Source organism: Polypterus senegalus, chromosome 3 (assembly GCF_016835505.1).
Source record: "Polypterus senegalus isolate Bchr_013 chromosome 3, ASM1683550v1, whole genome shotgun sequence".
NCBI classification, from domain to species: domain Eukaryota; kingdom Metazoa; phylum Chordata; class Cladistia; order Polypteriformes; family Polypteridae; genus Polypterus; species Polypterus senegalus.
In genome coordinates this window covers 127176600-127189672 of record NC_053156.1, presented here as the reverse complement: position 1 = coordinate 127189672, position 13073 = coordinate 127176600, and the positions used below count along the sequence as shown (strand labels likewise).

Genomic DNA, 13073 nt, shown 5'->3' with positions numbered 1-13073 from the left:
TTCAATCTGGTTTTCATCCTAAACACAGCAAAGAAACTGCCCTGGTCAAAATCACAATTGATCTTCTCCGGGCAGCTGACATGGGACTTTTATCAATTCTTGCACTTCACCTTCTTCACTTCACCTCAGCTCTGCATCAGATACTTTTGAAATGACTAGCTAGTTTTGGAGTCTATGGCCTTGTAGTCCAATGGTTTTCTTCTTCACTGATAGGTAGCAATTTGTTTAAGTAAAGGGCTTTAAACCTGAGAATGCATTCGTTACTCAGGGAGTTCCGCAGGGTCCTGTTTTGGAGCAGCTTCTTTTTCTCATTTACATCTTTCCAATAGTTAATATCTTTTAACACCATGGTATTAAATTTCATTGTTTCATTGCTGATGACACACAGCTTTATTCGTCCACTAAATACTGTACATTTCTGTTTTCCCACCAAATACTTTTATGGCATGTCTCCAAGATAAAATGTCATGGATGACTCACAATTTTCTCCAATTAAATAGTAATAAAACTGAGGTGCTCCTCATTGGTTCTAAATCTACACTGGTTAAGGTTAACCATTCTTCCATTTTAATTTACAACATTAAAACAAACACCACTTCCCAGGTTAAGAGCATGGGTGTCATTCTAGACAGTACCCTTTTTTTTTCGTTCCATATAGGTAATGTTTCTCAGACTGCCTTCTTCCTTCTCCGAACCATTTCTAGACTTTGTCCTGTTCTTAAACAACACAGTGCTGGTATTGGTTAATGCCCTAGTCACTTCACATATAGATTACTGTAATGTTATTCTATCTGGCATCCCACAAAAACGTATTCATCACTTACAACTTATTCAAAATTCTGCTGCTAGGATAATAACCTTTTCTAAATCCATTGAACATATTACGTACACCTGTTCTCTCCCAACTTCACTGGCTCTCTGTTTACTACCAAATACAATACTGTTCTTAACATTTAAAGCTCTCCACAACCTTGCTCCTCCATATCTTACTGATCTCCTACAGACTTAAACTCCCTCTTGCTCACTCAGATCCTCATCTGCAGCTCTACTTTCTGTACCACACATCAAACTTTGTTCTTTGGGAGCTCAAGCATTCTCTCATAGTGCCCCTCAACTCTGAATTTCTCTTCCCTCTCATATCTGTCAGCTAGACTCAATAACATATTTTAAAACTGCCCTCAAAACTCTTCAAACTCTCTTCAAACTGGCACACCAATTATGAATTTAACACTGTTACTGTCTGTTATCTTTGAAGTTTGTTACTACCTCTGTACCTTATTGCTATTTAATTTTATCGTCCTTTATATGTTATTACTGATATTTAATTTCATTGTAAGGTGACCTTGAGTGTTAAGAAAGGCGTCTTCTTCTTCTTCTGGCTGCTCCCTTTAGGGGTTGCCACAGTGGATCATCTTCTTCCATATCTTCCTGTCCTCTGCATCTTGTTCTGTCACACCCATCACCTGCATGTCCTCTCTCACCACATCCATAAACCTTCTCTTAGGCCTTCCTCTTTTCCTCTTGCCTGGCAGCTCTATCCTTAGCATCCTTCTCCCAATATACCCAGCATCTCTCCTCTGCACATGTCCAAACCAACGCAATCTTTCCTCACTGACTTAGTCTCCCAACCATCCAACTTGTAAAATGTATTTTATTTATTATTATTAATATACAAATCTTTTTTTTCTTCAAACTTATCTTGATTGCGGAGGGCAAACCTGTAGATTTGCCTGAAATTAAATTAAACTGGAATGAGAATTGGGTTATTTTTTCCCATAGGAAAATATTAATATGCTTAGTCATGCTTATAAGATGAAAAGGAAATGTCAAGGAATTATGAATCTCCCAAGGCATTTTATTTTCAATACAAAGGTTATAAAGTTAAATTTCCCCTTAATATAGAACCAATTTAAAGCCATTTAAAAATTACATCTTTAACTTTTTCCTATTCTTTATGTCACTGTCTTTTTCTGAATAACATCCACATACAGCCTGTTGGTATCTGCACACCTGCCTTAACCAGCATTGTTACCAGCTGTGTAGTCAAGTACATCGGAGAGGTAAGGGTGCCATATACATCCTTAGATATGAATACCATTACCTTTGTCTCTCCGAATGAACTGAGATGCAACGATGATAAGTATCTCTTCCAAATCCTTCATATCTTTTAGAGCAACATCATATATGATGTACATTCCATTCTGATCCTGTATATGGGTATCACCACCTTCAGAGGTATAGAAGTCATCATGGTTTTCAATATCAGAAAACTCCATAAATTCAGCACAGTGGACCTTCCATCCAAACAGAGTAAGTACATTTAGATAAGAAACATGAGAGGTCATATTCACTAACATATTAGCATCTCTGTGACATATCTAAATATGCAATATGAGGAGTTAAGTATATGAAAACACTTAAACAAGAGTTGATAACAACAGAAGCATATTTGTATTCTGGGCAAGTGGAGCACTACTTCTCCTGTCTTACAGATGGTGGCACTGTTGTGCAAAAATATGTATAGTAAACGTGCCTCAATAATTTAACATAGTGTTAAAATGTTCATCACAAATTCAACTTACTTGAATTTCACTTTTTTTCAATGCAGTTTGTGTATTGCTCAAACTATTCCACAGAGGATGCCATGTCTTCCACTCTCCATTTTGTCATGTCCCAACTGGACACTGAACTGCTAGAATGTGGTTCATAGACTTCAGTTCAGCATTCAAGACCATTATCCCACAAAAGTTCATAAGAAAGCTGAGTCTCTCTGGCTACAGCACTTCCCTATGCAGCTGAATCCTAAACTTCCTGACAGAGAGACCCCAGACACCATCTCCAGCACCATCATGCGGAGCACTAGCCCCACTCTAGGGCTACGTATTTAGTCCACTTCTGTTCAACCTGCTGACTTAACAGTTGCACAGCTGCATACACCTCTAACACCATCAGTAAGTTTGATGATGACAAAACGGTGGGGGGTCTCAACAACAATGAATATGAATTGGCTTACAAAAAGGAAATATGACAACTGGCGGACTGGTGCAAATTTAACAATCTGTCTCTTAACACTGAGAAGATGAATAAGATAGCTGTTAACTTCAGGAAGGCTCATTCATACTGTCCATATTCCACTGCACATTAAGAGGCCCATGATGGAATTGGTCAGGAGCACCAAATTCCTTAGTGTGCACTTGACAACAGACCTTGCCATGACCATTAATACCATCTCCATAACCAAGAAGGCATAGCAACATCTCCATTTCGTTGGGTAACTGAGAAGTCTACCTCCCTACATTCTAATCATATTTTACAGGGGCACTATTAAGAGTGTTCGGACCAGCTGCATCACTGTCTGGTTTGGGATCAGCAGCATCTCCTGCTGCAACATCATACTACAATAGTGTATACAGCAGAAAAGAACATTGGGACTTCTCTACCCACCATTAAAGACATGTTTATTCAGCATTGTATTTGCAAAGCCTACACAATTGTGAAGGCCCACTTCCATCTGACAGGTACAGTACTAGTACTATAGCAGTAGCAGCAGGAAGAAGGTGGACTGTACCCTCCAAGAGGAAGGTAAGTTACTACCTCAAGTGGAGGAGTTTAAGTACCTGTTCACAAGTGAGGGTAAAAGGAACAGTGAGATCGACAGACGGATTGGGCAGCAAGTGCAGTTACTGTATGCAGTCGCTATACCAATCTACCCATCTATCTACGTCCCTACCCTCACCTATGGCCATTAGCTCTGGGTAATTACTGAAAAGAATGACAGTGCAAGTGCAAGCAATGAGCTTTCTCCACAGGGTGGCTGAGCTCTCCCTTAGAGATAGGGTGAGAAGCGCAGGCATTCAGGAGAGGCTTAGACTAGAATCGCTGCCCCTCCGCATTGAAAAGGAGTCAATTGAGGTGGTTCAGGCATCTGACACAGATGTCTCCTGGATGCCTCCCAGTGGAGGTTTGATGGACATTTGAACTACTTTGCCAAGTTCTGCAACAGATTCCACTCCTTGGCTGTCTGGACGCTGAACACTGTGCTGCACCCCATCCATCCCCAGATATCTTCCTAGTAGTCTTTCTATATACATGACATTTATTACTACTCATGTCTCTGTTAACAGCTATTGATATCACTAAATTATTTATTTCTTTAACTTTTTTCTATTCATTTGTCTATTAGTATAGTATGGTTTAGTAGAATATTGTATAGTATAATTTTATTTATTTACATAATTCTTTAATGTCCTTAACTGGCCCAATGTTATGTTATATATGTACTATTTATGTACATGTTGCACCATGATGTTGGGGAACATTATTTTGTGCCACTGTATACTGCAACACTGTGTATACATCGTATAACAATAGAATCATCTGACTTATCTAGAAAAATACTTTTTTTGGAGTATGTGAAATTTTCCTTTCATAGAATTTGCTAGGTATTTTCTAGGTCGCTTAGGCAGACAAAATAGAGAGAAGGATAGATGAATGTATCATCTAGGAGGTTAACAGGAAAGGTAACAAAACAAAGGCTATGTGCCTGATCCACTACCTTGTGGATGGGAGTGTGGATAAGGACATTCCATGAACAGATAACAAGAGACCACATTACTTCTTAGTTGAAAGATGGAACTACATGGTCTATAGCAAGAAAAATTAAGGTCATGCTGCCTCCTTAATTGTGAGGCAAGGAGGACTGGCATAAAGGTAGTACTCTTTCATTTGTTCACTAGTTACTAACAATAAAAAGTGAGACCATGTTACTGTTTAACTTCTTGGAGAGCACTGAGTCTCCCAGAAAGACCTATCTGTTTAGATGAGACACGTGCATCAGGGTTACAGTGACACTAAGGGTCAGCAAAGAAAATTCTAGTCTGATGTCCTTACAGCAAAAGCAAGACATCTCTAACCCTAGAAGTAATTCTAGGAAATTAAAGACTGCCTCTTAACATGGATAAAATGAGTTTAAAGCTGGACAGAGAGTTGGGATGAAGTCTCAGTAGAGCAAGGAAGGGAGGCTATGTTTCTGTGCTTGAGAGAAAGACAGAAAGAAACAGAGGAAGTTAGAAAGGAGTGTCCTTTGTTGATATTTAAGAAATGGAGATGTTGGTAATCCAGGCCATCAAGCAGGGATGCAAGCCTAAAACAGGAAGAGGTGCAGTGATTTTCTTATTTTTGTTTTCTTTTATGTAGATAGATGTTTCCTTGGTGTGCAGGGCCATCTCAAGGGGTGAGCAAGGCCTTCGGCAAGATATATAACCATGCATCTATATGTTTATGTGTGTGCAAAGAGGGATTGTGGATTGCAGAATGATATGAGGTGATTAGCTAATGCAGGAACCACAAGGACTGCTTTCTTTGTTCCAAATTAGAGATGGCTCTAGTGGTGCAGTTATGGAGCTGACCCCCAACCCAGAAGTAATTCTGGTACATGGCTTTAAGGGGCTTTGAGAGACAGGGGCTTAAATACTTCAAAGGGTAATATGACAAGGGATTTGAGGTTGGTGAAAGCAAGAAAGAGAGATGGGGGAAAAAGGCAGATATGAGAAGTAAAACAAGTATTGAGGTGTGCATCTTCTAGCTATAAAAGCCATCTCACACAGGAGAAAGGAGTTAAACATTTATTGAGGCAAGTGAATAAAGGGAAGGGTTTGTTTCTATGTATTTGCCACAAGCAGCAACAAATAAGAGAGAGGTTAATACACAGTAAATGGAAGATTATTTATTTTTATCATTATTACAAAATGCAGTGACTATTTTAGCATGAAACTTCTGGTTGAACCCCACAGACCTGAGAAAAACTGTAAAGGTTTTTGTGGACTGTCAGCAGGGGGAACTATCCTAAGAAGCTAGCCATAAAAGGTGTGTGTGTGCGTGTGTGTGTGTGTGTGTGTGTGTGACTGACAGAGAGAGAGAGAAAGACAGGGAGTTGCATCTAAGAGACCCACTCCTCTGGTTAAACACTTTCTCCTGGGTATGTGGCTGCCAGAGAGCAATGTTTTTGCCACTGACCCCAAGTGAGCAGTTTGAGGCAAAGGCAGACAATGTGGCAGAGAAAAGATCAATGGAGCTACCCTTGGAAATATCTTCTGAGAAAGGCTAAGGAAGGAGACAACCTCCAGTAAACCTCTCATGAAGGAATGAGGGACATAAACTGAATATTAAAATATAATAATTAGGCTACCAGAAATAGGGATGGTAAAATGTAAGCTGAATAATGCTGTGAAAAAAATCACAAAAAGAAGATCTATCAACATATTGTTATATAGTAAAACCAACAAAGGACAATATTAAAGCATATGCCAACATCAAAATTAGATACTCAACTCTGAAACACAGTTTATATTGATTACCAATTTTGTTTAATGGGAAAAGTGCTAAATTGTATTGTACATAAGCAGCTGATGTAATTTATGATAATGACGACAACAGTTAAAGTGAAATGTTCAAGTTCACAAACAAATTAACAGGCATCCTAAAAGGGCTTAAGCCTTCAAGCCCCAAAGTGGAATTAAACATTTAGGCTACACATGTAAGCTGAGTTTACTTTAGAGATTTTAAAAAATCTATTACATTAGGGCAAGCAAGTCTACTACATCTTTAAAATATTTGCACAACAGTCCCATCTTCTGGGGGATGAGGGTTCAGTGCCCCACCTGCCTCTAAGGCAGATATTTCCTCCTAATATCCAGAAGGATAAAACCACAAATAACATTCTTTTAACATCTGTTAGGCTGGTATAGAATATATATTATTATTCCTCTAATATGTCAGAATTACTTTAATTCAATATTAACAGTGCTAATTTACCTTGTAATCAACAGGTGAATAATGAAGATATTGTTCAGAACTTAAACCCCCTGGAACACCACTACCACCTTTTGCTGCATTTATCCATCTGGAATCTTCTTTGTTTCTGGTCAGGCCAATTCCATCAGGTCTGAGACCTACACTATTTATTGTAAGGGTTCTCTCAACAGATCGGAAATAATTTAGAATGCTGAGACATGAGCGCTTTAAAAATAAAAGAATTTTAGACAAAAATGTAAGAATTTTATTTTAGTTTTTAAATATTATGACACAAAACTTGTACTTTTACCTTAATGCTTAATACAATAAAGCTTCTAGTAACATAATTTGACTAAACTAATTAACCAACTAATTTCATGTCCACACTTGACTATGAACAGTATCATGGCACACTGGTTGGCACTGCTGCTTCACGGATCTATAATCTTAGACCACTTCACTGCTAACACATTACCCAAGTGACTGCATGTTTTCTCTTGGGTTCCCTTTAACATCTCAGAAATGTGTAGTTTCATAAGTGAGCATGATGTGTGCATGAGTATGCCCTGCATTTGGCTGGCACCCTGTCCTAGGTTGGTGCCTGCATTTTGCCTTGTGCTTTCTTTCAGGATTGACTCCAACCTTTTGTGACTCTATGTTAATTAAGTGGGTTCAAGTATGCCCAGGTGGACAAACCAGTTGCATATCAAAATCCATGAGAATGTTTGTGTACCTGCAAAAAATCACTGTGGTTTGTTCATACCTGTAATTCCCTAATTCGCAAGTGTCGCAGGTAAAGCAAAGACAAATAGGCTCCTCTCATTGAAACAGGGTCATTATTGATCTCTTCTTTTCCTTCATCTAAACCCAGCAATTGCAGTGTTTCCATGTAACTATAGCTAAAAGGGAAATAAATGAAAATTAAGTTACCACAGTTTAAAGTTTCATGCTTCTTTGCAATAATGTATAACTATAAAATTAACACATAGGAATATACTTCTAAAGTAATAATAGTGAAATTATCAAAAAAAAGCTTATGAAATAAGAAAGTACATTCCTAAACAGACATTTAAATTGAGATATCTAAAATGTAAAAAAAGAAAAAAATTCCTGAACAAAGTAAAGATTTTTTGTGATCAGGTAATGCTTTCAGTTTGCTTTTCCAACAAAAATAAAGTACCTCACCTAAAATGAATTTAGAATTTCCTGAACCAGTTTGATACAAGCAGATATTAAAGAAAAATAAAATGTATTATACCCATTCTCATTCTTTTTATTCTGTGAACCTGACTGCTTGTTCACTTTGACATTTCTTGCACTTTGTTCATTAACATCTACAGATAATCCATCTTCTTTCTTTTGGAGTTCCTGTTTTAAAAATCACAGTATGCTTTGATTGATTTACAAAATAATTCAGCAAGAATTGCTGATCGTTAATATACAAAAATATTATTTTTAAAAAATCAGTCAATTAAACTGACAACCAGGCTTGTCTAGTAAAGGTTTTTAACTGATGCCTAGCATGAAGTACCTGATGCAGATCTGGTGAGTTGTATATTTTTTTCCATATCTGATTGGTTTGTCGTCCTGAAGGATGTGATGTCACTGACAGGGACTGCACAGGCACTGGATCAAATAAAGTAGCTGCATGTTGTCTCAAAGCCTCCATCACTTTCTGTGGATTAGACACCTTACACCAAGCAAACAAACAGAAATGCAGTTGGAAAGTAAGACATGTTGCAACTTAACTCAGCAAACATGTATATGTTTTCCTTTTACTTTTTGAAATAAAGGTAAGGTAAGGTAAGTGACCTCTAGCAAAGCCAAGACAATAGTATACAAGAAAAAGCCAGCTTTTAAAAATGTTTTTATCCACATTTATTAAATCAAATTACCAAGTGCTGGTGAAAGAAAATAAAACAGACTACCTTAATACTTTATTTTCATACTCATATTTTTGATCTCTTTGGTGTCATTCAAATTTTCGTAAAGCATCACCTCTAATATGACAATTGCGGAAAAAAATGTCATTGTGGTCTGATTCTAGACATATGAGATATATAGACAAATGCGTATGCATTTTTTGGGTAGCCACCTGGCTTATTTGTCCCAGACGATTTATTTAAAGAGTTGAGGGGCAACAGGGATTTTTTTTTATATACATCAGTTTTTCACTTTTGTTCGATCTTACACGATTGACATATGGTTCTATTAATTGATAAAAGTTATGCATATGGTGGTGTATATCTGAATCTTACTTTTTGGGTGTTGTTATTCTTTTCCTTATTGGTACTCCTCTATTATTGTGAAAAGAACTAGGGAAAAATAAAATTGATGTTGTTGGAAAATGCCTTCTGTACTTCACATATGCAATACTCACAAACAGTATAAGCCTCAAACTCTTTTGCATGCCTACCTAAAATACCAGAACAAACAATAATTGAGATAATTGATTCCTTTGCCATCCCTTATTGTAAAGAACACCAACACATTCTTACTGTCAGGCCCAGATTCTTCTCTGATGAGTTCCTTTTCACCCTGGCAATTAATATCATACTGGAGAGGCACAAAAGCAAATTTTACACAGTTGTTGGAAACACCAGATATCTCCATTCTCTGTCTATGTGAAATCGGAAGAAATGGCTCCAATGCTCACTGTTTGTCCCTAACAAAGTGACTATAGCCTCTGAGGTGTTCCCTTAAGAAGCTTGATCCAACAAGTGACCAGAATTTCCATCGGTTTCTGTTGCCATTTATATGGGATAAATTTTATTTGGATAAGGTTACAGCAATCCCCTTAACATAAGCAGTCTATACAGTGTAATGTCTGTACAGTAATGACCTGTTCCTTTAACATGAACAAATATTACATATGGGATGCTCAGCCGTCGCCACAGGTAAGGAAAAAATGGTAATTCCCATTATTCAATGAAATATACTTTAGGTTTTTACTGTAATATCAAAATAGTACACTGAGCTGCAATACATCAAAGCTTTGTCCATTTATCAATCCATTTTCATGAAAGTCAATCAATTATTGTTTTTTTTCTCTCTGTTCCTCACACACATACAATGTACCAATTTAGAGTTAACACCTAGCCAAATGCACAAGTCTTTGGAATGTGAGAATAAATCAGAGTACCCTACCAAAATCCAGTATGAATTATTGTCCCATCTCACATCTGCAGAGTGCACAGTTTGATCATCGTCTCTATGACAGTATTGGTGAGGAGTGGAAAGAGTGACATGGATGTGCTAGCATGGTGGCACACTCAATAGTATTGATGTTTCACAGCTATAGAGTTCTGCAGTTGATTGTTTCCCTGTCTATGTGAATTTTGTTAGTTCTACTAAAGTTCACGTGTGAGTTTTTCCAGCACCCCAGAGAAGAGTTTCAGATCAATTGCTGGCTCTGAATATGGCCCTGTATGAGGAAATGTGAATAGGTGTGTCCACTCGTGACCTGGTGACCCATCCACAGTTGGCTCTTGCCTTATACCTAATGCTGCCAAGATACACTATGAATGTCCATGAATTTGACTGAGTTAGAAAATGGATGGAATTGTAATGGTAATTTACCAAACAACCTACAACAACTAAATGCTGAGCATACACAACAACTATACAGTTCACAAATTAAGTGTATAACTTAAGCAGTACAAAAATAATATATGAATATATAAAAAAGAGATTGAGGGTTTTTAAAGGAGTAACTGTTTTAGGGTTCTAATTACTCTTTTCAAATTTAACCAACCTTATCTTTTGAAATAGTTTTTTGACCACTAAGGTTTATAAACCAAAAAAACAAAGCTCTTAACATGAATTATGTATACTGTATTATACAATAATACTTGCAAAGTTCCAGATCTGGTGGTTAAAGGTGTTGCCAGTGAATCTGTGACACGCATATGTCAAACAAATGCAGCTCAAATATGAAAAACTGCCAGAACTTTTGCAGCCCTGGGGCTTTTTTTTATTACTTCTCTTTTAAATAATCTACAACCACCTGCTTTGAATACTAAACATTCTGATCATAAAAAAGAACTAAAAGCATTTAAGCTTGGTATTTTTTCTATTAATTTTTCCAAATCGTCATGACTGTTCTTTGTAATTATAGATTTATGTTCTAATAAGACAGTTTAATGGCCTCAATAGAAAATAAAAGCTGACACAGCCTGTTGTTTCAGGACAGCTGTAGATTCAAAAATGCATATATAAGTAGGTTATCTTACCTTGAAAAACCTGGTTTGCAATTGCAAAAGTTCATCTACAGATTTCAGTTGCTTTAATTTTGTAATATTTTTTTGCTGCCAGGGATCCTGCTTGGCTGTTATCTGATTTGTAAAAACAGAAATCAAAACAGTTGTCGTCTGGATCTGCAGCTAGGTGTATGCTAGTTTAACATTATTTTAATCAAGCATGATTATATAAAAACAAAGAAACATAAAGCATACAAAACAATAAAGCATATATGTAGTACAAAGAAGCAGCTCAAACATGAATATGCAGCTACTTAAAATAATTATACAAATGAATACCTCATGGATACTTAAGGAAACAACCTCATTGTCTGCTTCATTTGAAACACTGGTAATATTTGCAATGCTGCTTGAGTTAAAGAAGCATGATTCCACAAACAATATTGAGATTTTTAAACAATTAATATCCCATCATATTTAAAGGATATGTTTGGTATTTTTCAAGTTAAAGTTATTTCCTCTCAATCATGGTATATACACTACTCACAAAAATTAAAGGAACACTTTTTTTATTGGGCCTGGCATGAAATCAATTAAACCTGTCTGATAATTTTCTGGTTGGTTAAGCAGCTGAGGTCACTGTTAATCACTTTCAGCTGTATTGGTGTTCATGGACTTAACGACAGGTGCACTAAAGTGGCAACAATTAGAAAACCCTCAAAACAGGACTGGTTTTACATGTGGAGGTCATTTCAAGTTTCTCCCTCTTGATCTTTTTTGGCTGGTTTTCCACTCGTGCTAGTTTTGGCTTGTGTAATTATCTCTACTGGCAGTATGAGGCGATTCCTTAACCCTACAGAAGTTGCACAGGTTGTCCAACTTCTCCAGGATGGCACATCCACACGTGCTGCAGCAAGAAGGTTTAATGTGTCTCCCAGCACAATCTCCAGAACATGGAGGAGATTTCAGGAGACTGGCTGTTATTCTCGGAGAGCTGGACAGGGCCGTAGAAGGTCCTCAACCCATCAGCAGGACCGATACCTGCTCCTTTGTGCAAGTCGGAACAGGCTGAGCACTGCTCGTGCCCTACAGAATGACCTCCAGAGGGCCACTGGTGTGAATGTCTCTACCCAAACAATCAGGAACAGACTTCATGAAGATGGCCTGAGGGCCCGACGTCCTGTAGTGGGCCCTGTGCTCACTGCCCAGCACCGTGGAGCTTGACTGGCATTTGCTCAAGAACACCAGAATTGGCAAGTCCGCCACTGGCGCCCTGTACTTTTTACAGACGAGAGCAGGTTCACCCTGAGCAGCTGTGATAGACGTGAAAGAGTCTGGAGAAGACAAGGAGAACGATATGCTGCCTGCAACGTCTTTCAACATGACAGGTTTGGTGGTGGGTCAGTGATGGTCTGGGGAGGCATATCCATGGAGGGACGCACAGACATCTACTGCGTAGGAAATGGTGCTCTGACTGCCATAAGGTATCGAGATGAAATCCTTGAACCCATTGTCAGACCCTACGCTGGTGCAGTAGGTCCTGGTTTCCTCCTAATGCACGACAATGCCCGGCCTCATGTGGCAAGAGTATGCAGGCAGTACCTGGAGGATGAAGGAATTGAAACAATTGAATGGCCTTCATGATCCCCTGACTTAAACCCAATAGAACATCTGTGGGACATTATGTTTCGGTCCATTAGGCGCTGCCAGGTTGCTCCTCAGACTGTACAACAGCTCAGGGATGCCCTCATACAGATCTGGGAGGAAATGCCACAAGACACCATCCGTCGTCTCATTAGGAGGATGCCCCGACATTGTCAAGCATGCATACAAGCTCGTGGGGGCCACACAAGATACTGAAAAGTATTTTGAGTAGCAGAAATTAAGTTTTTGAAAAAATGGACTAGCCTGCCACATCTTCATTTCACTCTGATTTTAGGGTGTTTACACAATTGAGCCCTCTGTAGGCAGAAAACTTTTATTTCCATTAAAAGACTTGGCATCCTTTTGTTCCTAAGACATTGCCCTGTCGTTATTTGTATAGATATCCAACTTCATATTGAGATCTGATGTATCTAATGT

At 38.1% G+C, this 13073-nt stretch overlaps 1 protein-coding gene across 1 annotated transcript in view; it reads right to left on the bottom strand.

Annotated features, from left to right (window-relative positions):
* The window catches only part of si:ch73-242m19.1, a gene marked incomplete at its 3' end in the record, with an annotated part of 117145 nt that overhangs the window by 62041 nt on the left and 42031 nt on the right, over window positions 1–13073 (bottom strand). The window contains exons 11-16 of the mRNA XM_039749762.1: window positions 11025–11126; window positions 8324–8482; window positions 8051–8160; window positions 7556–7691; window positions 6814–7017; window positions 2102–2294 (exon numbers count right to left, since the gene is read on the bottom strand). Coding sequence (XP_039605696.1) covers window positions 2102–2294; window positions 6814–7017; window positions 7556–7691; window positions 8051–8160; window positions 8324–8482; window positions 11025–11126 — 904 coding nt within the window. The remainder of the gene's footprint in view (window positions 1–2101; window positions 2295–6813; window positions 7018–7555; window positions 7692–8050; window positions 8161–8323; window positions 8483–11024; window positions 11127–13073) is intronic.